The sequence below is a fragment of the Triplophysa rosa genome, linkage group LG7 (genome assembly GCF_024868665.1).
Source record: "Triplophysa rosa linkage group LG7, Trosa_1v2, whole genome shotgun sequence".
NCBI lineage: Eukaryota > Metazoa > Chordata > Actinopteri > Cypriniformes > Nemacheilidae > Triplophysa > Triplophysa rosa.
Genome location: NC_079896.1, coordinates 6,897,790 through 6,922,249, shown reverse-complemented (window position 1 = coordinate 6,922,249; position 24,460 = coordinate 6,897,790). Strand labels below are relative to the sequence as shown.

The window sequence follows — 24,460 nt, the reverse complement described above, 5'->3', positions numbered from 1 at the left end:
CCTCTGGCACATATAACTTAATCACCAAGTGGATAGTGAAGAATCAGTAAAAAAAAACCTGTCCAGTGGTTATGATTTAGTAATATCATTCACATAGTAATATCAACTATTTTTCATAGCATTAAAAATGTATGCCCAGTCCTTGAATGGAGATATTAAAGGATCACCGCTAATAAAAAATACCTCTTCAACAAGCAGACAGGTGGGGACATTCTCTTTAAAGTTTCTTGGAGTCCGGGTTCCCATCCTCCCACTGCTTCTGAGAGCTCTCTTGCAAATAAATGGTGAAACCAGAAGAATGCGTCTCCAATAGGGTCAGCCGTGTCTTGATATTTTCTATAGAAGTACCCGGACTGCTTTTGAAGCTAAAAACAGTGATTACCTGCAGTGACTGCAGTCTGAGCCCTTATTTGATGGAGAAATGAGCTTGTGAATGTTTTGGCATGTTATTATGTCACCAACAAGTCTTACTGAGGTCCAATAACCTTTATTTGCACATGTTCAGTCCCATCATATTGCATTGCTACAGCAACTATGTCAAGTGTCTTGTGGGTAATCTGTGCATGCAATTTGAATTGCAAACCTCATTCAAAAGCTACGTGACTCTGGCATTGAACACCAGGAGCCATTGATGAGTACTGACAGGTGTAATTTACAGCTCTTCGCCTCTGCACTGTGAAATGAATTCTTTGAACCACTCGATTCTGTATCTGTATATGTACATGATTCCAACAAATAAGTTTGGCATTTACTTCCACCATGCATGTTCAAATGCAAACCAATGCTATGGATAATTGTATTCACCATTCAACAGAACACTATTTGCTTTCAATCAAATGTTCGTGATGATACATGTGCTAGCATTTCACTCTTGGATTTACTAAAAGCAAACAAACTGTTTCCTTGCAATGGCCCCATGGGATTTCACTCAAACAGGTGTAAATCACTCCATGCCGTTCATCATGTTAGCCAGCTTTGCAGAGCTCTCGTATCTCACCATCATTCATTATCATGAGCCTCAGTGAGAATATTCCACTGTTGGATGTTTTAGGAACACAGCAAAATGTGATATTGAGCATAGTGACTATCTATAATGACGATCTGGTGATCTTATTGTCTGTCTGCAACACTTTTAGGGTTGGATCCCTGGAAGAATAGAATTTATAGCGTTATCTACACACAAGGACTCTTGGCAATGGTTTTTAGAAAGCATACGGTTTAAAGAACAGATGTGTCAGGGCTTTTCATTCTAGATTATGAAAAACACATGATCTGACATTGACAAGTTTTAATGTGTGTGAATAATTTTACTTAATTTAGTTTATTAAGTTTTTTATAATTGTTTATGTCCTTCTTTTGGTTTCCTAGAAGCCTGTTCGACTTTCAGAGATTCTCTTGATCCTGCTATGCAGTGTGTATCCACTTAGAAAGGCTGACGCATATCATGATGACTCTGTTTCATTTGATGGAGTGTAATATAGTGTGGTTGGTGTTTGAGGCATACTAATAAGTCATTTTGAGACATACTCCAAATGTGACCAGCTGCTTAGAAAGTGTACAGCAATAAGTGACCTATAAGCCTTAAAATGAGTCAAGTTTGATTTGTAGAATAAATTAAATCACAAAAAATGACTTCAACAGGGTTTTCACTGGGTTACATATTTGCTTTTTGATTGCTTTTTTGCTTTATACATTATATCTATTTTAATTATTTAAATTTCTTGGGTAGGGTTGAGTCAATATTTAGTAATATGTATTAGTAAAATGTTAACATTATGTTTACTGTATACAATTATTTATTAATAAAAGTATTTGATAAATGTTTTTAATGTGTACACTACTATGCGCGTACAGGCTTGTGAATATAAAAGTAAAATACAGTGACAAATTTTAAGGCAGCTAAAAAGCCACAATTTCCTCCCTTCGGGCTCTGTTAGACTGCAATAGAGGAACCTGCTGATTTCCAATAGCGCACATGGACCCCTAGTGGATGTCAGTGGGAAGTTTTAATAGAGATCCATTGAGAAGATGTATAAGTGGGTGACATTGTGACGCGGTTCATTCAGTGCGAGCTGAGTGAAAGAAAAGGAGGGTTCTCCAGCTTCATGAGTCTCCTTTACGCACAGACTGACAGCGGATAGAAAGCCTGTTAAAATGGATAAAATTGTAAGTAGCCTACCTAGCAATTCATATTATTATAATTTATTTAATATTATTATAAATATCTTAAATTGATCTTTTAATTCGGTCTTTTTGCAAATTACAGTGTTTTAATAATTGCATATGTGTTGTTTAATTCATACGTTAAACAAATAAACAAAACCATTTATTTGGTCATCACTTCTTGCAAAATGTGAATTGTATGTCTTACACTAAAATATCCTCCATATACTTTTTCTAGGTTATATTAAAGGTTGAAAGGAACACCGTGCAGTAAGTGTTTTTACCTGGGTCTCCAAATACGTGTGGTGACACCTGTTAAGTCGAAAGCTGGTTATGCGTAAAGAAAGCAGATCGATTAATACATGTTAAGTAGTCGTGTGCTTTTGGCACCATGGTGGACATTCTCATGGATAAAGACTTTTGGTCCTTGAACGAGTCATTTAAAAACTCCAGCATCGAAAACAGCACTTACAGTGTGAACCAGACGGCGAATCCCCTGAAGAGAAATGAAGAGGTGGCCAAAGTGGAAGTCACCGTGCTGGCGCTGGTGCTGTTCCTGGCGCTCGCTGGGAACCTATGCGTCCTCGTTGCTATCCACACAGCCAAGCACAGTCAATCCCGCATGTATTACTTCATGAAGCATCTGAGCATCGCAGACCTCGTGGTTGCCGTCTTCCAGGTTCTCCCTCAACTCATCTGGGACATCACTTTTCGGTTTTATGGACCAGACATCCTTTGCCGATTGGTGAAGTATTTGCAAACCGTGGGGATGTTCGCATCCACTTACATGTTGGTACTGATGTCCATAGACAGATGTATGGCGATCTGTCAGCCCCTTCGTTCCTTACACAGACGAAAGGACCGTTGTTATGTGATTGTTTCGTGGGCACTAAGCTTACTTTTCAGCATCCCACAAGTTTATATATTCTCCTTAAGGGAGATGGGTGATGGAGTATATGACTGCTGGGGAGATTTCGTGCAGCCTTGGGGAGCCAAAGCCTACATAACGTGGATTAGTCTGACGATATATATCATTCCAGTGGCCATCCTGAGTGTCTGCTACGGTCTGATAAGCTTTAAAATATGGCAAAACTTTAAAAGGAAAACTAAGAGGGGTCAGTGTATCACTCTCACACCTACTGCATCCAAATGCCACGCGGTCGCGCGGGTCAGCAGCGTCAAGCTCATTTCCAAAGCCAAAATCACCACGGTTAAAATGACTTTTGTTATTGTCGTGGCTTACATAGTGTGCTGGACACCGTTTTTCTCCGTGCAGATGTGGTCTGCTTGGGATCCAGAAGCACCGAGAGAAGGTAAGTTTCTTGCGAAGGTCTGACTATTTTTTTGCTTTGCGCGCAAGCAGTAGCACACTAATGAATAGATGTATAGAGGCTGGCTATTAAATTTGTATTGGTCAAATCTGTGGCATCGATAAGTCACATTTTGAAATCATTTTAGAGTGAAAGAAAGTTATGAAATCCATTGTAATTTTTGTCTGTGAGGTGAAATACAGGACACCAGTCTATGCCATTAATCTTACAAATGACTTGTCAAGGATCAGTTCTGCAACCCTGCGTTTATGTACTGTAAATGTCCCTAGTACTAAATGGCTTAACACAGGATTAGAGGTGATATACAGTTACGTTACAAGTCCAAACAGTTTCCAAATTATTATAGTTTGTAATCCATTTGTCAGGGTGTTTAGTCATTTTGGTTGTGGCAATCATGTGTCAAGACATTAGCCGTTATAAAAATATTCTGACCACACAACTTCCAACAAATAGGGCCTAAAATGTAACTATTTTACCTTTAGAAGGTTTTTACACGACTGATACATTTTATTGTCAACTACCATTTTGTCTGTTAGCCTATAAGAGTTTGTTGAAAAAATACACTCTTAAAGATTTTTATTGGCACTTGGATGCGTGGTTCCATGAAAAACCTATTACACCCATGCAATCTTTCTATTGCACAAAACGTTTTTTGTAGTGTCAAAAGGTTTATGAGACAAAAAAGTAATCTTTCTGTAAAAGTCACTTTTTGCTGGCAGTAGGTCATACAGGATATGCTGTATGGGGCAGACATATTTTAAAAAGTAGTTTTGTAAATCTAAATTTTGGATGGATCCAATAAATATTCTTTCTAACAGAGAAACAAAGAAGCTGGTTTTGATTTAAAGCAAACAAGAGGATAAATAGACCACTTTTGTGTGATGGGTATACAGATGTAGTTCGCTGTAACGGTGGAGTCATACAGATCAGCCTCGGGGAGACATTGATATTCAGCAGGACTGAATGAGAAATCACCCTATCCAAACAAACCCAATGCAATGGACACTGCTGATAAGGGATGAGGAAGTTGTGACATGACTGTTGCTACATATTACGTATAAGATCAGATAATGTGCTCGAGCAATTGATTTACTTGCATAGAGGTAATATATAGAGATTTGTTTTGATTTAGGCCATAATAACTAAAAACTATCACAACAAACACGTGATAACATAATAAAAAGCATGATTATCTCATTTTGGAACCAAACTCTTCATATATAATATATATTAGAGCTGTCAACGTTAACGCATGCGATTAATTTTTTCAGATTAAAACGTTAAAAATATTTAACGCCATCAACGCAACATCCGTTTTTTCTGTCATCAGAAAGCACATTTTGTGTAATATTTTCTCAAGCACAGTCTTCAACGAGTTAAATAAAATATTAAATGAATGCAAAGAGTAGTGAAAATAAGAAAATAGGAAGCGCATTAAACCTGCGTAGAGCGGCAGCTCTTAAAGGGGCCGCGTTCTTAAACGTGCTGCTGTGACTCCTGTCACTAATGTTAATCAAAGAACAAAACAAAAGAAAAAATCTATGTGATTTTGTAGTTTTAATGAGGATTCTTCTGTATTTCATGTACTTAGCAGTAAAGACTGTAAAGTGTTTGAGAACTTTATTTATTTTCTGTATTTTCCTTCCTGTAGACTCTCCTCCATATTTATCGTTATAGGCATATTTGAACAACTCTGTCATAGTCATTTAATCCATTGAAAATGGAATGTGGTATTCTGGTTTAGACACTTTTGCTACCAATTTGTTCTGTGTTATATTCTTTTACATTCATATTACATTTATTTACTTGCTAGACACTTTCCAGTTTGCAATTTAAGATATATATTTTGTGTTCTACTTATATCATGCTCCACTATATGAGCTACAGCTAAATGTCCTCTTTAGCTGTAAATCTTACTTAAGGGTCTGTACTTCATCAGAAGCACTTGTGGTTTTGTTTTTTGCCTTCTAAACACTTGACAGGCTATCCAGAAACAGCCTTATAATAAAAAACATTACGTTCGTCCTTTCAATTTCCATTAATCAAATTGCTGACGTTCCAGAGCAGTCAGAGATGTTCTTGTTTTGTGTTGTGTGTGGTCAGCACAAACAGGAGGCAGCTAAATAAAACGATATACATGATTCAAAGCTCCATCTAAGTTTATCGCTTACTGCATCATTTGTAAACCCATACTCTTTCTTGTGTAAAGCTAAAAAGTCAAAGCCAGCTTTTTGTCTTTATATATGACCCTAAAAGGGAAAATTAAAGAATAATTTGAAAAAAGAAATAATTATTTGAAAATATATCGCAGTATTATTATCATAAATTCTTTTGACCATTACAATCATATAGTGAAAATCAGATATTTTTACTGTCCTTCTTCAAAGCTTCATTAGCACATTGTTTTATTTATTGCACATTACATTCTTCTCGTGTAATTGTCTCCTTTGCTCATTTTGTAAATTCACGGGTGTAGCACATACTGTAGCTGTTCTTCAACATATGCTTGTTTTTAATGCTATTCGCGACTCGCCACTAGCTTAACCAGTTTAACAAAGATTTTTCTGGTTAACCAGAGAACAGTTCTGCCTTTTTAAGTTCACCTTCTAGAAAACCGAGAAAAAAACTGGTCCACCGTCTAGACCTGTCATGTCTAACACTTCTCCTGGAAGGCCACAGGCCAGCAGTGTGTCATTCCAAACCGGCTCAACACACCTGATGTCATTTGCACGTAATCCCAAAGATATTATCAGCGGGTTTAGGTGTGTTTACGTAGAGCTACTGTAAACTGTAAGATGGGGCTTTAACACCCTGATGTGCACCACCACCCAAACAACCAATTGCTTTTTAAAGACGGCCTTGTAAACTGTTTGTGAATCCAAATCTTGAAATTTCTTTTAAAAAATGCACCACTCTGTAATTTCACGAAGGTTTAAAAAAGAGATCCAACATGTCTTTTATCAGATTCCATCCATCATCCTTTGAGCGTTAGATCATCCGAACGAAGAATTGTGCATGCTCTCTTGTAGAATTTATTGACCAAACACATTTGTATTAAAATAGACATGTCACATTTAAAGTAAAGTCCTTCCCCACTCTGCTCACCACCAAAATTCTGATCAGACATTTGATTACCGTCACCTACTGGGTTATCATTTCCTCTTTGCACACAAACCACTGTGTTTAGGGGATGCCTAAGTTGACAGAAATTGCAAAGCCATGCCAGTATCTTGCAATTTTAGTCATATTTTTTGGTTTGTTGATTCTTTGTTTTGGGTTTTTTGTGTGTTTTGACTTATAGATTTGCGATATTGTTTGCCTCGAATGTAAATATGGTAAATCTCTGCACATGGATAATATGTTTTTTTCTTTGCTAGGTTCAGTACAAAGCATAACTGGAAATAAATATAATAAATGTTATAAAAACATACAGCATAAACAACTTCTTTATAGTCTTATCGTCGCCTGGAATTGTAAGGTTCTATTTGACATTTTTGTCAAAATCAAGCTATTCACAAATTCTTATTCTGTGACAATTATGTACATGATGTGATGTTTTTTCCTTACATTGTGTACGTTTTGGGACTTTTAAGAAAACAAAATGTTTATCTACAAAGTCAGATGGAATGCAAAAACTTGTAAGCTCGATATCTCATGCTGAGAACGCAGATAGAACCTTATAATTCCAAGGCGACAATATGATTTACATGCTGTACTTGTAAATTGTTTTACATAAGAGTGTCTGTCTAATTCATAAATGTAGTGTCTTTACCATCGTAAAATCACTCCCAGTCTCCCAGACCTGTTTCTAAAAGATCTCACAGATGATAAGCAAAACTTACTGAACACTGTTTTTATAATGTCATGTGACAACATGCTTCAGATGCCTGGCACCAATATATTTTCATTGACACACCATGTATGGATATGCCTACAAGTCTGAGTGAAGACGTCTGTGCTTAGGTCACTGTGCTGAATGACAGAAAGTGTTTCCAATCTGCATTTTAAAGATAAATAGCAGTAGTGATAGATGATTTTTGTCTAAATCAATCATTACAATGTCAAAAGAATCACATTGGTAGAAAAAAAAGATATGTGCATGACCACCCAATGAAATCCTGTTTCAACTTTCCCAGATTTAAGTCACAATAATTTGAGGGATTGGTATTTTTTCTGAGAGGTGAAATACAGGACACTGACCTATATGCCATTAATCTTAAAAATGGCTTGTCAAATTTGAGTTTTGCAACCGTGCGTAAATGTTCTGAAGTAAACGTCACTACTAAATGGCATAATACAGGACTGGAGTCTGGAGGTAATATACAGTTACCGTTTATTCACCCTTTGTATTTGTGTAAAATATCTTTTAATCTTTTTTATATATTTCGTATTTTGCTAGTTCAAAAGCTGTTTTTTCTTTTTCTTCACAGCAATGCCCTTTATCATCTCCATGTTACTGGCCAGTCTAAACAGTTGCTGTAACCCTTGGATCTACATGTTTTTCGCTGGACATCTATTCCACGACCTAAAGCAGAATCTGTTCTGCTGCTCCACGTCCTATCTGAAGTCCTCTCAAAGCCGATATGATCCAGAGCACGAGTCCCGTAAGAGCAACTCCTCCACCTACGTGATCAAAAGTACCAGCAGCCAAAGGAGTATTACCCAGACGTCTGTCACATAAGCCAGATATACCTCTGAACCATTTCTGACACTTCTGAAAGCCAGATAAAGGAATCCCAAAATAGAAACTGACAAGAGAAGACTTTAATTGAAGCTGCATTTCACAATCCATTTGCTTCAGTTGTTGTGTATACTTTTGGGAATTATCTCACATAATTTGTTGAAACGTGCCCATTTTCAACGCCATCAGATGAACCTCCAGGGACAAACTCTTCAAGAGTAAATACTTCTATATCTTTATGTATTGTCCTTTTAGACATTACAGCAGGACATTTGTGCGATCTAAACATGGGAAAAAGTCCATATATATTTTCAGGTGAACCTGAAAATTTATAACTGAAACATATTCCAGCACTTTGGTTTGTATTACAGAAGTCTCCTGGAGAAGTCTTATTCTCTCTCTAGCGGTTTACAGTGCATAAGTAAAGAGTTCATAACTGAAGAGGGAACTTCACAGGCCCTGGGAAAACAATTTTGGGTAGAGAACCTTTGCGGCAGACCCCTACTTCATCACAGGGCATGAGACAATGTTCCCAATGTTCCCAGTTTCCTCCGGCGATGGCTCTGCAGCAGGATCATATTACTGTATAATGATACTGGGAACTGTTGGTCAGTGTGCAAAACATTGCACATGTGGATTTAAAACAAGGACATTGGATAAAAACAAGATGTGAATGACGCTGCAGATTCTGAACTTCTACAGTATCATCTGTTCTGTATAATGTCCCATTACAAACAGTTGCTTTGAATTTTTGTTGATTTTTAAAAATGACTTTGCATTATTTTAAGACATTAACATTCATGTCAATAGTGTTCTTTCATATTTTACACACACACTTTCCTGTCAAGGTCCACAGCTATTTGCACAAATGGATTTCCGCAGTGTTGTAACCAAATAGTGTACGACAAAAACCCCAATGCTGGTTTAGAGGTAAGGAACTGGTTATTCTCTCATTCTCTCATTTGGTCTTGTTAAAGAGAGTGTTGTGTAGTCAATACGATTCAAATGTTTATTTCAGTTAACACTGATATTTTTTCTTATGTTGCTCTAAAAACGTTTGTTGTCAAAATTAATGAAATATTCTAAAGAAAAAATGTTTGTTCACTAGAGAGGACAAATAAATTTAATAAAGTTGTTTAATATCTCTGCAAACAGAATATAAAAAAATCAAGGCGGCATTATCCGCTGAAGATATTTATTTTACAATATTTAAGGGTTACTTTCAATCTATAAAGCTACTGAGTTTTTCCTCCTGATCAAAATACTGCCTATTTACATTTGATACTGTATGTGTAGCTGTAGGTTTTATTTATTGAAATCAATTGTATGTGTTAATATGTCTAACTGTGAGTAAATGTTTTGATAAGTGGAGTACTTTATAATAAGGCATGTTTTGTCCAACTTTAATATTAATCTTCTAGCTAGTTGTTAAAATCAAATAAATGAAACAGATTTTTATGGCAGCTTGAGAAAATGTGAAATGCTTAAATAATGAGGCGTTTGTTTGTAGCATGAGCATCAGTCTGTCATATCTGGGTTGGCAAATTTGATGTTCCAGCTAGTTGGTTTCATAAAGCCCAAAACTCTATAGTTACAGTATTTATAGTTATAGTGATTAATCGCATCTAGAATAAAAGTTTGTGTTTAGATAATATATGTCTGTGTACATTGCATATTAATTTTTTTATTTATAAACAGAAAAACATACACATGCATGTATACATATTTAGGAAATATTTCGATGTATTTACAGTATATTTACAAATTAAATATATATATAAAATTAAATTATATATAAATACTTTTTATTTTTATATATTTTTCAGAAATATATGCTTGTATGTGTATGTGTTTATAAATACAAAAATAATATTCACAGTACACAGTAGGCATATATTATGTAAACGCAAACTTTTATTCTGGATGCAATTAATCATTTGACAGCCCTAATTTTTTATTTATACTTTCTAGCCAGAATTGTTTCTTCTCCATTCGCTAAAACATCTCACATATATTTATAGATAATATATTACATTTGATATATTTATATATCAGGAATTATTAGCTAAAAATAAACCATGTGATCTTTTAAAACAAAAATAAATTAGACAGAAAATATAATACTGAAAAATATAAAAGACATTGCCAAACCATTCATGTTTAAAATCCTGTTTAATTAGCAGTTGTACACAATATATTTGACAAAACATATTGCCATGATAAAAATATCACACCTGAAACATCCCTTTTAAATCTGACAAAAGAGAGAATCCCTATGATTTTTGATAATAAGACTTATTCTCCATTCGCAGTGAGAATGTCATTTCATCACATGCATCTCTCTGAACTACTCCTCAATTGCTCCCAAAGTCCGGTACATACTGAGAAAAAATATTGTAGTTTGACCATGCATATCGACAGGGGTCAGTATACATTTCATAATGACTCATCTTGCCCCAGAGTCCTTCTAGCTGTTTTAATGGACTTGAAAACCTAACCACCTTAACCACAATTAAATCTTTGTAAAATAAAGCATTTTCCGCCAAGGGCAAAACAAGTAAACATTGACATCGCTCTGATAAATCTAAACCTCTTTGCGTAACGCCACCCGAACGCTGCTGAAAATCTTCCCTAGTGCTTCGAACAAGGGATCGCAGAAGGTGTGGATGCAGAGAGCATAAATTCGGCTCAGGCATTGGGTCTCGATCAGATAGCTCTTGATGCAGGGCATGACAGCCCAAATGTGGCAGAAGGAAATGCAGGCGAAACAAAAGCCCCACAGCAGCGCCACTGGGATGCCGAAGACAGCTGATAGTATGCGATAGCACCAGTACTTGGAGACGGTAAAGGTGGTGTAGCTGGCCTTCCAGACTCCATCCATACTGTGGGTGCCATCCGGCTCGGCTATCACATCCTCAAAATCAACCTTGAATTGAGAAATCCGAGAAAACAAATGATCATATTATTTCGAATCTGTATGACTTTTTCCTTATGCAGAACACAAAAGAAGATATTTTGAACAAACAACAAGCCCTACATTGACTTTCAATGATTTTCATTGTATGGACACAAAACCCCTTTGAGACATTTCTCAAAATATCTTCTCCACAAAAAAAAGTCATTTACAGGTTTTGAACGGTATGAGGGTGGATGTTTATTTTTCAGTGAACCGTCCCTTTAATTTAACATTACAGGACCTTCCTAACCCATATCTAAACACGTGGAGCAATTGAAAGTCAATGCCAACAATAAAACATAGCAGGCAGTGTTGCTGCTAAAATGGGTGATGATTAATTCTCCCAACAGTGACATTTGATATCAAATTGGCAGTCTGGCACCTTGCTTATTTTAGCTTTAAACTCATAACAACCAGAGAACTTTAGAAGAAACTATTAATAAGTTATTTATTTACCATGTTTTTGCCATTTCAAATCTGACACAAATGTATAAAATCTTCAATGACGTCTATACATATGCAATGCACAGTTTTTTAATAACATAATATTGTACGGTTGCTATAATAATTGCATCATTTTGCAACTCAGTTGTTTATGAATGAATGAGAGATGAGAAAAAACACATGTCCGTGTGAGCTATCTAGATGTCTAAAAGCTTTTCTCACATTCCCAGTGGGATACTGTTATAGTTCCACTTCTTAATATGGAACTATAATTATTCTCATGAACGTAATGCCAGCAAAATATCAATCACACAAACAGATTGTGGTTACATTAAAGTCAAAGAATGAATACCATACTATAATTCATGTTTTATGTAATTCAATAGTCAACCAATTCCATAATTTACTGTGTCTTACAGCTGATGCAGTTATTTACTGAAACACATGGAAGCTAATATGTTTTATAGTTTGACACACCCTTTTATCTCCTTCTATAAATATGGATAGTATATGTCTCTCCTGGCACTTTGAATGGGTTTGGAGCTATTTTTGGATCATGCCAGCCAACAGTATTGTGCTGCTCACATGCAAGCATATCTGCCTGTGAGGTTTAAACTACAGATCCGCTCACACTGTATCGATTCATTGCTTTTGCGTGATTGATCAGTTTCTGAGCAAATTTGGACTGGCGTCCAATTTAATTCACATTATTTTTGTGCAGGATATAAGCTCGGGCAATAAACCCAACAGGGAAGTTGAAAGCATCAAGAAACAGATTTGAATGCAAAACATCAAGATCTGTGATATCTACGACATACCTTCACAACATCTTCGTTGATCTGCTTGGGGTCCCTGTTGATCAAGTCGATCTCTTTGGTGTGACTGTCTCTCAGGATTTTCTCCTCGTTGGTATTGTACTGGTCCGCCATTCTGGGGGCCCCCGGCCCAAAACTAGTTGGATTTGGGGAATAATGTTACAGAAGGCTTTAAAGGAAGGAGCGTAAGTCAACCAACCAAAGGAAAGCTGTGAGAGCGGCTCTGCAGTCCCTAGCTCCTCTTAATTCTCAAATCACTGGACTGATGACACGCCTGGTATGCTAGGGACAGCTGCACTGGCCAGCTCCTGTCTAAAGAAGGGTTCTGTCTATCTCTCTCACACATGAGCTGTCTCACCATACTGTATTTTACCCCTCCTCTAGTCTACCCCCACCCCTTACCTAGTTTGCCCCACACAGCTCATAAGTCAGACTCAGTCAAACCACCTCACGAAACCAGGGGCCGTGTCACATTTCACACACGGCTGTGGGGTCAGCCAGGCAGGAGTTACACGGTGGCATGAATTTCCACTGTGAAGTGTCGCTTTGGAAGCTGATGCACAAGGCTTGTGTCGTATTCTGATGTGACAGAAGCCAATGAGACGTCTTATACTGTTGGTTACTACAATCTGATTGTTTCATGTACCAACGCAAGTGTGCTATAACACTATGACAGTTTACCTTAAAGGGATCCAAAAATGAAAATTCTGTCATCATTTACTCACCCTCTTGTCATTTCAAACTTGTGTCATTGTCTTTCTTCTGCAGATCACAAAAGAAGATATTTTGAAGAATGTTTGTAAAAGTGAACAATATCGGTACCCATTGACTTGCATTGGTTTTGTGTATACAATAGAAGTGAATGGGTACCACCATTGTTCGGTTATGCCAACCAGCTTCAAAATATCGTCTTTCTAATTTATTAATCACTGTGAAAGTAAATAACTAAATACATACTGTAAACTTTATTATTGTTTAGAACTCGAAAAAGATATTTGATAACACAGTTTGTATAGCTTCCAATTTAAACATGACTGCCTAAAGGTTTAAATCTTCTAATAACTTTAGCACAAATAATAATTCTGTAATAGTGCCAGTTGATTTGTTTAATTCTGCTGTTACTTGACATCATCTGCATTTTTACAAATGGCACTAGGATGTTTGAATATTCCCTCAAAATGCAAAAATATAAAGCTGGGAATGTGCCAGAAGTGTGCTTGAGTGGTCGCTCTTTCTATTAGAGAAATATCGTCAGCCTTCTGTGAACTGGGGTGGGTTCAGTACAAAAATACCCCACCCAGACATGCCATGTTCTGTTTGTATCTGTGGGACTGTTTTGGAGACAGAACCACCCTTGTCTTTACTTAGCTCAGATCCCCCGGCAGCTCTATACTGCTTTGTACTAGTAAGGTGCTAACAAGAACTGATTTAAATTTGGTATGGAATTCAAGGCGGAAGAATATTTTAATGTGCAAGCTGAAGTTCGAACAGGGTTAGAAAATGGTTGCTGTATTGATATGCATTTGTTGACGCCTATGAGTTGTTACAGGTATTATGGCATGCCATTTTGAGGACTGTGTGTTTTACTGCCTCTACAGTTAGTCAATAATTACTATTATACTTGCCTCTATTATATCCCTGCCTAAACCTTCCTCTGTTGTCTGATCACAAAACCAGACTCAAGAAAACCATACCTCAACAGTTTTAAACAAATGTAAATTGAATAAATCACTACTAAAAGTGTTTAATCATAAACATTTACTCAGTTACTTATACTCAAAAGTCACTGAGTGCAGCCGTAATGTGTCAGAGGACAACTGGTCCTCCCGGCTGAGACTGGTTTCTCCAGAGGTTTTCTCCACTTATTCATCATTTGAGTTGTGGTTTCTTGCCACTGTTGTTGCATTGGCTTGCTCACCGGGAGATTGCTTATGTTACATTAACTTCTGCAAATTCCATTAACAGTGCTTTTATTATGATGGTCCTCTCTGTTTGTACTCTTTACACTTAATTCTTCTTTTTCGTTTCATGTATTTGTTTTTTTACATGTAAAGCTGCTTTAAAACAATGCAACATTGCAAAAAGCGCTGTATAAACTTGAACTGAATTAATGTACATACTGTTTGCCAAGCTATTAAAATCAGTTTTTTCAAATGTAAAATAAAATACAACGTACATAGCATATTAATATTTATTTTTAAAATATTTTACAGTACAATCACAAGCATTGTCTTTTAAAATACAGTATAATATGTTTTATATACAGTATAAGGTATATAAGGAAACCTAATAATGAACTACCGCAAAAACATGTTTTATAAGCATGCAATTCATAAGCATGGAGCATATACACTGTATATTTAATCAATTAATACGTTTTTTTGCTTTTATTTATATTTTTACTGGTTCACTATTAATATCTCTAGAGACATATATAATAACTGTGGTAAATATTTTGCTAAACTGGTGCTGATAAACCAGCACCTCCCAGAAGAACATTGGCAGAAGGGGGAGATTGCGATGTCCAGCACGTTGTGCCACACCACCTTTACCCAGAATAGGTTTATGACCAAGAGCTGAAAACTGGAAACTATCATCCAAAGAGATAAGCATTGGTTCTCTTTTACACTTGAAAATACATGACACAGTTTAATACATTTTTACTGTAATAGGTTTGAATGTTCTTTTGAGTAACAAGCCTCTGTAACTAATATATTTATTTAATTTACAAATCCTGCATTGAATTTCAAGAATGCTTGGCAAGAATTTGTTCTCCAGGAAAAATGACCATAAATGAACAACATAGGCATTCAAATGTATGAAATGATAATTAAAGGGGAATGCACGAGTTTATATCTGCCCATTGGATAACTGATATGGAATTTTTTGTAGAAATAGAGGAAATTAAAATAGAGAAGCAATGGATGTTCTCCCACATCCTCAAAGGTCACCTGAGAAGACATGACCAAAGTTAACCGGCCAAGATAACTAAGTGAATTAAAGTTGGAAGGTCAAAATATACTGGATTGCCTTTATCCTAGCAGAAATATAGAAATATGAGGTTTAAAGACCTAAAGTATGTTTTCTATGTATCTGCAATCTTACGTTACTCAAAATAATAATTTCATAGAAAAGTTTATATATAAATGCCATGAATACTACAATTATACATGGTTTATGGTGAAATTTAAAATGCATCTACAAACAGTAGAATGTAAAAACGTGTGTTTGAAATTCTTGTCGTTGTGCAATGCTAGGTGTACATCATAAGAGGGCAGTGTTGCATAACAAAGTCTGAACTAAGATTGTCTTCACGGTTTTTTCACTTTGTTTGGAGGTATCCTATCATTCAACTAACTGTAAGGCATTCTTTGCAGCAATGACATACAGTAAAATAACCATTTTTGATTCCTCAAAGATTCTTAAATATATACAGGAAGGTTCTGTGGATGTTAACGGTTCTTTATGAAACCATAGAACCTGACAAAGACGTTTTCCTCTATTTTACTTAAAATCGTCAAATGGGGGAAGTTGTCACATGGTCTCTATTAGTATTTTGTTAGTAAATCATTAATCATTTAGGCTAACCGTAAGGCATTTTGGTTTATAATCGTGCCCATGCATATATTGTAATGCAATAATGAAACACTGACTTGACAAAACATCTAGGCTACATGTAGGCCTATTTCAAGTTATTTGAATGAAGATTGCATTATTATGTATTATTTTATTTTATATTATATTATAGAGCATTCTTTTTTTATCAATGTCAGATTGGCACGTGTAGATGAGTTCATTTGCAAAACTCAGTTTTTAAACATTTTCAAAAATCATGTTCCAATTAATATCAATCAAACTGCAGTTGGGTTGTTTTGATTAAGTAATAACAACTAAAAATCTAATACATCTAACACAATAAAAACAGGATAACATGATCTGTTTTTTCAAATAAACTCTTTAAGTGTTCATACATTTTTACAGTTCATCATCATTAATTGAAATTTATAAAAAGATATAAAAAGATCAAATTGCTTAAAATGTTTGCTTTTGTTTTATGACTTTATTCTGCTGAAATGCCATTAAGTAGATTATAACACATTTTAAAAACTGATGTGATGTCAATTTACTGTACATTTTTCATTAGTCAAGACTGCAAGGTGTGTCTATACAGAAATTGAACAGAATAAAAATATCACTTACAATTCAAGTACAACTATGTACACAATAATGACTTTATGAATTATTATTATGCGTCTAAACTGAGAACAAAAGATTAAACAGGACTGTTGCAACCATCAGTTAGGAAACCACTTATCAGTACAGTATACATGAATGTCTGTTGGCCTGAAAAGACCAGCAAGCCATGCACACTATAGATTGTATGACTTACCTTAAGGGTCTTTTTGATTCCCTTTGGGTCTTGGCCATTAATGGCAGCTTTTGTGTTATTGTGAACAGCCAATGAATCGTCCTGTGCTCCTGTTTGCTTTTCTTCTGTAACACCAGGAGCATCATTTGGATTAATGTCATGCTGATCCGAGAGTGAAGCCACCTCCCCCTCCTGTGTTATTTCTATATCTATAGTCAAGTCTACTGAATGTGCTCCCTGGTCCATGCTGTGCAGTAGTATATGTGTGTGGTTTTCTTATAGGCTAAATGTGGATATAGTGAGAATCTCAGCTCAAAGCTTTTCCTAATAGGGGATAAAGTCTACACCAAGGTGAAAAATAGCAGAAATACAATCATGTGCACAGCTGATAGAAAGAAGTGCAAAACGTGACTGGTTTGATTTAGGACATGACAGAGGCTGTTAAAATGAGAATAAATGGGTTGAATGGGTAAATATTTTTATTAGATTTCAAACATTAACCATTCAAAGCTGGGAGGAGATTGCAGACAATTATGGAGCTCTTCATCAGAGATGATGGGCATTTGATAGCACTTCTACACTAAATCATGCGTTTTTCTAAAGGTCAATGACCCACCTCTTTTGACCTCGGTGACCACCTTATGACCGCAAGGAGACATGCGTACATGATATATGTAAACAATTTGTTTGTATTATTTAGAGAAAATTATTCAGATACATTTGCATAAACCGACAAAATTGAAAATATCATAAATAAATAAATAGAAATTCCGAGAGTGGGTGCCACGTTTGTGGCTGTGATTTACAAATTAAGATTTTACAATAAGGCCAACTTGTTTTGTTTCATTTCCTTGTCCATATACTGTGTTGCTTGCTGTTTTCATCACAAAACAGTCTACATATTTAGAACTATGAAGACATCTTCATCGTGCACAGCCCGTATTAATAACCGCTGTCAGCCTTGACTGCCATATGTGTTTTATTTATCTGAAAGCTGGAGCTGTAAATCTCCCCTGACAGACCCTCCAGAAATTCATATGTGCAAGGTGATGTATTTCTCTCTTAAAAATCCAGAACTCTATGATCCTTATCAATATTACCTAATTTAAGTGAGTGACATCTCATCTCAGAGACTCCTATTACGATTTATTTCTGTGGTGCTCAATTTTCACCTTGATTCGGAAATTCTCAATCTCACTTCACATAATCACACAGATGAGGCTCAAATCTGTTGTGTAACAGGAATGATTGACAAAATGGCTAAAATTGGAAACATCTGTTTTCTGAAAATCAAAAACTTGATTTCATCTTGATGATTAGTTTACATTTAGGCATATACTTGTACTCTGAATTTAATTTTGGTTTTTGTGTGTCAATTAAATATTACAGCGTAGTCAAAAATGAGTAGCTCATTTCCAAGAGCTATTTGAACCACACAATGCGGTTTAAAGCGGGCATCTCATTATATTCTTTTTGAAAGGGGGAGGGGTATGTTGCTGATCAGCTGACCACAATTTCCCCTTTCCAACCCCCTAATAATTTTCCTTTAATCTTCACATCATGTCTAAATCCTTTCAGGATCTATTTTTGCCTGGTTTTTTTTTTATCATGCCTGGGACACTCTAGTTTTTGCATCTCTAATCATGTTGTATGTACTTGCCTCTCTCTCTCTCTCTCTCTCTCTCTCTCTCTCTCTCTCTCTCTCTCTCTCTCTCTCTCTCTCTCTCTCTCCTCCTCATGTATGGCTCATCTCATTGTTTGAAAGTGCCAGACCAGGTCACTCTCTATTGAATCACTAATAGGAAAGACCTGTTTTGAAGCAGAGGCTTATCTGCAGCATGGTTAAATCAAGCTACTGTAGCTTCTGGTTTCAATCATTTTCCTTCTACATTATCATCATCAATCCTTAATTCTTTTGTTATTCTCTTTTGTTAAAGCAAAATAAAAATCAGAGGGTAGAAATGTTTCATTTTTCAAAAATAGTTATGTTCTTTTTTGACCACAATCGTGTGGTTGTTGTCACAAAACTTTTAAGAACATATTCTGGTCATATTTCACTATGAAATTACTTAGATAAAAATAACATTAGTCATAAAACTGTAAAACATAGTGGCAGTCTGTCTGCGTGCTTTATTTGCACACCCAGTTCCATCACAGCACTGGTATTGACATGTAACAACAAACAGAACTTTTTTTACTAGCATTAAATAAAAGCCCACGTTACATAATTAAAACAAACGTAACTGTTAGTCTTAACCTGTAGGACAATGACTGAGGACAATGGCCATAAAATCACACCCTGAACTTGCATCGCACGCTAATATTTATCAGTGAACTACTTCTATCGGCTAGGAGAATTGTTCAGTTATTACAGAAATACATGCGATACCTGCACAAACTATACAAAATTCTTCTCAGTACTAACCTCAGGAATTGACAGACTGATCATTTACTGTAGCTTCCAAGAAACCCTTTATTTCAGCCAATCTGTTAAACCCATGCTCAAAGACACCCTGTTGCTATGCAAGTCCCTGTCTCATCACATTTCCATGGTTACAAGAGCACAATTAGCAACAAACATTAGAATGCCTTCAGAAACACAGAGAAGGTTTATCCTCTCAGAGTGCTTTAAGCCTTATGATGCAACTTACAAAGGTGTGAAAAAACAATCAGTAAACATTTTGTATTGCAAGAAAACGTTTATTATTTTCACCAAAAAACATTTTTATTAATGAAACCATTAACATACAAATTATTGAGCATGAGTGGTGATTATTATAACGAATGAATATTAACTAAAAGTGAAGTCTGAATTACCTCACGAATAAATAAATAAATAAATATATATATTTAAAAAACTGATCAATTTGATAATTTCCTGATCCGTGGGAACCATAACAGTGATTTCTAGTAAATAGATTACAAAAGATAACACTGGTCCAATGACCTAACAGGTCTGATATTTTGAATTTTTTGTGAATGCATGACGCATTCTGGCTTTGCAAAATGATGAAGCATATTTGCCGTTGTTTGGAATCGCATGACTTTACAAGAATTCAATACGACATTAAATTCATGTACGTATAAAAAAAACTTCAAACGTTTTCTCATTGGCATTTTCCTCATCATTCCTCTGGGATCTGACCTGGTAACCTGGCACCCTGGTCCACAGTGTTGCTCGGACTAGAATTGCCACAACTAGGTCTGGTGGTCTCAGCCGTGCTGCTGGTCCTCTGCAAAAACTGAAGAAAGTTCTCCTGGAGGGAACCTTCGTGACTGGAGGCCCGAAGTTCTACGGGTCTACTGGCACAACATATTCTTAATTTTATAAGTTCCTCCCTGATCTGTCTGTTCAGAAGACCGTAGAAGAAAGGATTCACAGCGAACGAGGAGTACGCTAGCCAAGTGACAGCCTCTTCAATGTCTCCTGGGCTCTGCTGTGGAGTGGTGATGAACATATACAGGTTAAAACTGAAGTACGGGAGCCAGCATATCAAAAACTGACCTACAATGACAACCAAGGTGATCGCAGCCTTCCCGCCCCCAAAAACCCGCTCTGGAGACAATCGTTGGGGCAGGCTACGGGTGGTGGCTATGATGGTGGTCTGACTGTTGATGGAATCAGAGCGACGCTTGGCTTGGTTGGCTGCCCAGGTGGGCATCGGGGCGTGCTGGCGGGCAGCCGTCCGTGCCACTTTGTACACGTTGCAATACACGGCGAAGATCACCACGGCGGGAATCAAAAAGCAAAACAAGCTGAAGAGAATCGCGAAAACTTTCCTGAGGCGACTGTGGCTCCAGTGTAAAGAGCAATGAGCTGCTGCGATGGAGCTCTGGTTTCCATACGCTGGCCAACCGAGGAGTGTAACCAAAGCCAAAAGGATGGATTTTACCCAGATGAAGACCATAACACCAAGTGCAAGGTTTAAAGTCATCTTCACCTCGTAGCGCATGGGGTGTACGATGTAGTAATAGCGCTCTATACTGATGGCGGTCACAGTTAAAATAGAGGCACAGATGAGGAACACATTTAAAAAGATGTACACCTGACACTCCAGAACCGTAAATGCTACAGTGTTGAAGAAAGGAGAACTTGACATAATCCCAAGAGGCATCAGCAATATAGCACAAAGCAAGTCAACTGCGCAAAGATGACAAACGAATACATATTTTTTCGTATGAGGGGCCCGGGCGATGGCCACCATAACTCCACTGTTGCCCAGTAGTGCTGCAAGATTGAGGGTCACCATGCAAAACAGCCCGATAAGATCCTTGACCTGGGTTTCTGAATGGATAACCTCCTCCATGCTGGGAGGGGTGGGCTTGGTCGTGCTCCGTTGGCCGGACGTATCATTTGGGGTTGTGTGAGTGGTCAGGAGACCGAGCATCAGACCTGGCACTGTTTTCTCCATGCTTCACAGGATTGAGATGGAATCAACCTTCTCCATGATGAAATGTTGTTCTGCCATTTGCTTTTCAGCTGTTTGTATTGAAATCATCTCTGAGAGGAAAAGATAAAGATTTATTGATACAAAAAAATGTCAAATAAAATTTGGCCAGAACATTGTCCATTTATTTTATAGACATTTCCACCATCCCCGCACAGGTTATGCAATGCAAAATTTAAACTACAGGTGAAACAGCTGTAAACAAATCAATACGGAAAATTCCTTCATATTAATATACTACATTGTGCGCTATTTTATGTTTCTTTTACAGTGTACCGTATTTCATGTAAAATCACATCATGAATGGAGGGACTATCCGACTGTTGCTTTATATTTACCTAAAGAATCTCCATATATGACCCATGAATTTAAAACACAGCATACAACAATTAAAACCTCCTGCTATGTTTGGGTCAAACTGGCCATCTTCTGAAAAGTATCCTGATGTATTTTGAACCTCGAGTCTTGACAGCAGCCAGCAAGAAAATACATGTATACGATAGCAATATAAAGTAAATATATGAAAATAATAGTTTACAGTTATTTTAATGTTTTTACCAATCACTTCTGGATCTTCTGGATTCTCATCTTTTTTTAAAGAATTTTTGCAGAAACTCAAAACAGCACTCTTAAATAAATATGTTAGCATTTCATCAAAATATATAAAAAATAATTCATTTTTATTCCATTATTAACACTACACATTACATTCTACAATTAAAGGCGGGTTAAACCCAACAGTTGGGTTTGTCCATATTTTTTTGCGCGTATATATAAAACCCGAATATTGAACGCATCTGGAAAATCTTTCCAAAACACCCATTGCTTTTCTTTGAAATACAGACCACTTCTAAAAATTACCTGATCATTCCCCGAACCCACTTCCTGTCACTTGACCCTACGTGGAATACCTCCCCTAGTTTTTTCTGCGTACTCACCGGGTCTCTTTATATGCTAATGAGAGCACAACATCCTGTCCTTCCTTATTGGCAAATGACAGATCGTTTTCACCCTACATGAGTGTAATATGTTTTCGCACGCTCGGGTTGATGATCTTCAGAGATCAATGACCTTAGAGGACAACTTGACTGTTGTTGTTTCTGGTCAGAGGGAGTCACATATGACTCATACCTGACTGTGTGCTGTGACCTCCCCACAACACCCAACCCACCGGTCATCCCCCCATCCCCCAGTCCACAACCAGCAATTACGTGAACTTTTCTCATTTTAATAGAAATTAAAGAACACGTTTTTCACTACATTAAATGAAACAAATGCTCTCATGTCAGGTCATACTGTGCTTTTTTATTATTACATGTTGAGCAAGACAATTTGATTGTTCTTACCTGGAATTTATAGCTTTTTTCTGATGAGTCTCCAGTCAGATTTCGAATTAGAACCTGTTTTTGTGGAAAACTGCCGTGAAGCACAAATCTTACACCGGCAGACATCCTTGTATTTCTTCAAATGAAGTGCAATCCTACAAGAGGCCAATGCTTCTACATCTCAGCGAGTTGAACACCCAAAGAGGCTCATGATGCTTCAAAAGCGTCCCATAAAAGCTCTTCGTAGATTCCCAAGAGCTCAAGTTAAAGTTCAAACAGGTGCCGTTATGTTTTTCTTTCAATCTGAAAGTTGAAGGATGAGCTGACCTGCCCTTCTAGTTTCACACCCACCTAAGCCGGTATCCGATAAGATGCACTCTGTGTCTGGTTCTGTGGAGGGCTGTGACTGTCACACATTGTATCTGTGTGATTTTTTTTCTTCCTCTTCCAAACAGACACACAGTCCTCTGTGCTGTAGAGTGGCAGCCATCCCCTGGGTCCTACTGCACACCTCAATGACCTTGTAATGATCCATTGTAGCCTGGCCATAGATTTTTGTTTTGGTGTGGATGTGATGCATGCTTGCAGATAGGATGACACTTTGAAATAGTGTTCATGGAAACTTACACCTTTTCATACAAAAATACAGAGCATTCAAGATTTACATGTACGCTCTACCATTTGAGTTATAGCAACACAAAAAATACATGGATCAAAATGATCGAACATGACCTCTTGAGACAGGCAATTCATTCGTCCGTGCAGCAGTCTAGCAGACATTTGTTTGAATGTTTTAAAGATGACATTCTGAGCTTTTTAGAGATATTTGTGGGTTTGTAAGTGACAACATTCTGGTTTGGTTTAAAAAAAAAAGCTGAGGTAACATTTCAGGTTACAGAAAAATATTTTGTCATTATTATTCAGATTTGGTTTTTAAATGGCTTTATGTAAATAGAAGTTTTTATATATTTTTACAATTTTGCAATGAAATATTGATTTCTTAATGCTTGTTTTTCAATCCATTACAGTGAAATGAATCATGAGATATTGATTAAATTTTTGAGAAGATACTCTATTACAATAAAATATTGCACACAAAATTATCAATTAGTAAACGCATTATCAACATAATTCTGGAATACTTTTAATATATCTTAATTGCAAATTATCTTAATTGCCTTAATAATATACTTTATTATTAGTAATATACTATTACTTTTAATATACTAGCATTATAGGGGACATCACAGGACAAACTAAATCAGAACCTTAAAATAATTTTTGAATAAGAAGCCTTTCCTGTGGTGCTTACCTTAATTAATCATAAATCTAGAAAATATTTTTTCTCAAAAATTGAAGCAAATACTGTAATGACCGCCATGAAAATTATACTGTAATGTAAATACTGTAATGACCGCCTTGAATAGAAGTATAAATAATTTGAGGCGATGAGGTGAGTGGAACATGCTGTAAATTGAATAAAATGACTAAAGAATGCTGCTGCTCTTCAACATGGAGCGAGAGATTGTGTTTGCATGATCCACTTACTCTTGAAACAATACACAACAAATGCACGGTCTAATAAAAGCTAGAAACAAGAAGTGATGATACACATCTACATCTAAGGAAAATGTTTGTTGTGAATCAAACAGGATTCAAAGGATGTCGATATTTGTGAAGTGACATCTACTGGTAACAAAAAATAGAGTAAGTACAAATCTATTTCAAAATGAATGCAAATCTTTAAACATAATATGTATTCTTTTCAAGGTAGGAGATATAAGTGCTTACATTAACATTTATAACAGCAAACTTTGCATTGAAACCACTTCAAAGCTGACAGCAACGTGCTGTAATTTTTTTATAATCCTAACCATGAGAAAAAAATAAAATTGATTTATTATTATTGAAATATTATTGAAAATATG

At 36.3% G+C, this 24,460-nt stretch overlaps 3 protein-coding genes across 4 annotated transcripts; 1 reads left to right on the top strand and 2 right to left on the bottom strand.

The window, feature by feature from the left end:
- Positions 1–832: 832 nt before the first annotated feature.
- oxtra (oxytocin receptor a) lies at positions 833–12,322 on the top strand. 2 transcript variants are annotated; one of them, XR_008963277.1, is made up of 4 exons: positions 833–2,166; positions 2,402–3,476; positions 7,925–9,105; positions 12,297–12,322. XR_008963277.1 is itself a non-coding variant. In XM_057338683.1 (3 exons), the coding sequence occupies exons 2-3, from the start codon at positions 2,555–2,557 to the stop codon at positions 8,173–8,175; spliced, it is 1,173 nt and encodes a 390-aa protein (XP_057194666.1). In that variant the 5' UTR covers positions 833–2,166; positions 2,402–2,554; the 3' UTR covers positions 8,176–9,764. The 2 variants fall into 2 exon arrangements, 1 of the variants encoding a protein (XP_057194666.1); XM_057338683.1 differs by lacking the exon at positions 12,297–12,322 and having other exon boundaries at positions 7,925–9,764.
- Positions 10,329–13,127, bottom strand: cav3 (caveolin 3). The gene is made up of 2 exons (XM_057338684.1): positions 12,394–13,127; positions 10,329–11,101 (listed from the first exon to the last, which is right to left on the bottom strand). Exons 1-2 carry the CDS (start codon positions 12,502–12,504, stop codon positions 10,760–10,762), a joined length of 453 nt encoding a protein of 150 aa, XP_057194667.1. The 5' UTR covers positions 12,505–13,127; the 3' UTR covers positions 10,329–10,759.
- A 6,394-nt stretch (positions 13,128–19,521) lies between these two features.
- Positions 19,522–23,384, bottom strand: gpr61l (G protein-coupled receptor 61-like). Its single transcript, XM_057338320.1, has 2 exons — positions 22,554–23,384; positions 19,522–21,260 (listed from the first exon to the last, which is right to left on the bottom strand). Exon 2 carries the CDS (start codon positions 21,169–21,171, stop codon positions 19,885–19,887), a length of 1,287 nt encoding a protein of 428 aa, XP_057194303.1. The 5' UTR covers positions 21,172–21,260; positions 22,554–23,384; the 3' UTR covers positions 19,522–19,884.
- Between the last annotated feature and the right edge of the window lie 1,076 nt (positions 23,385–24,460).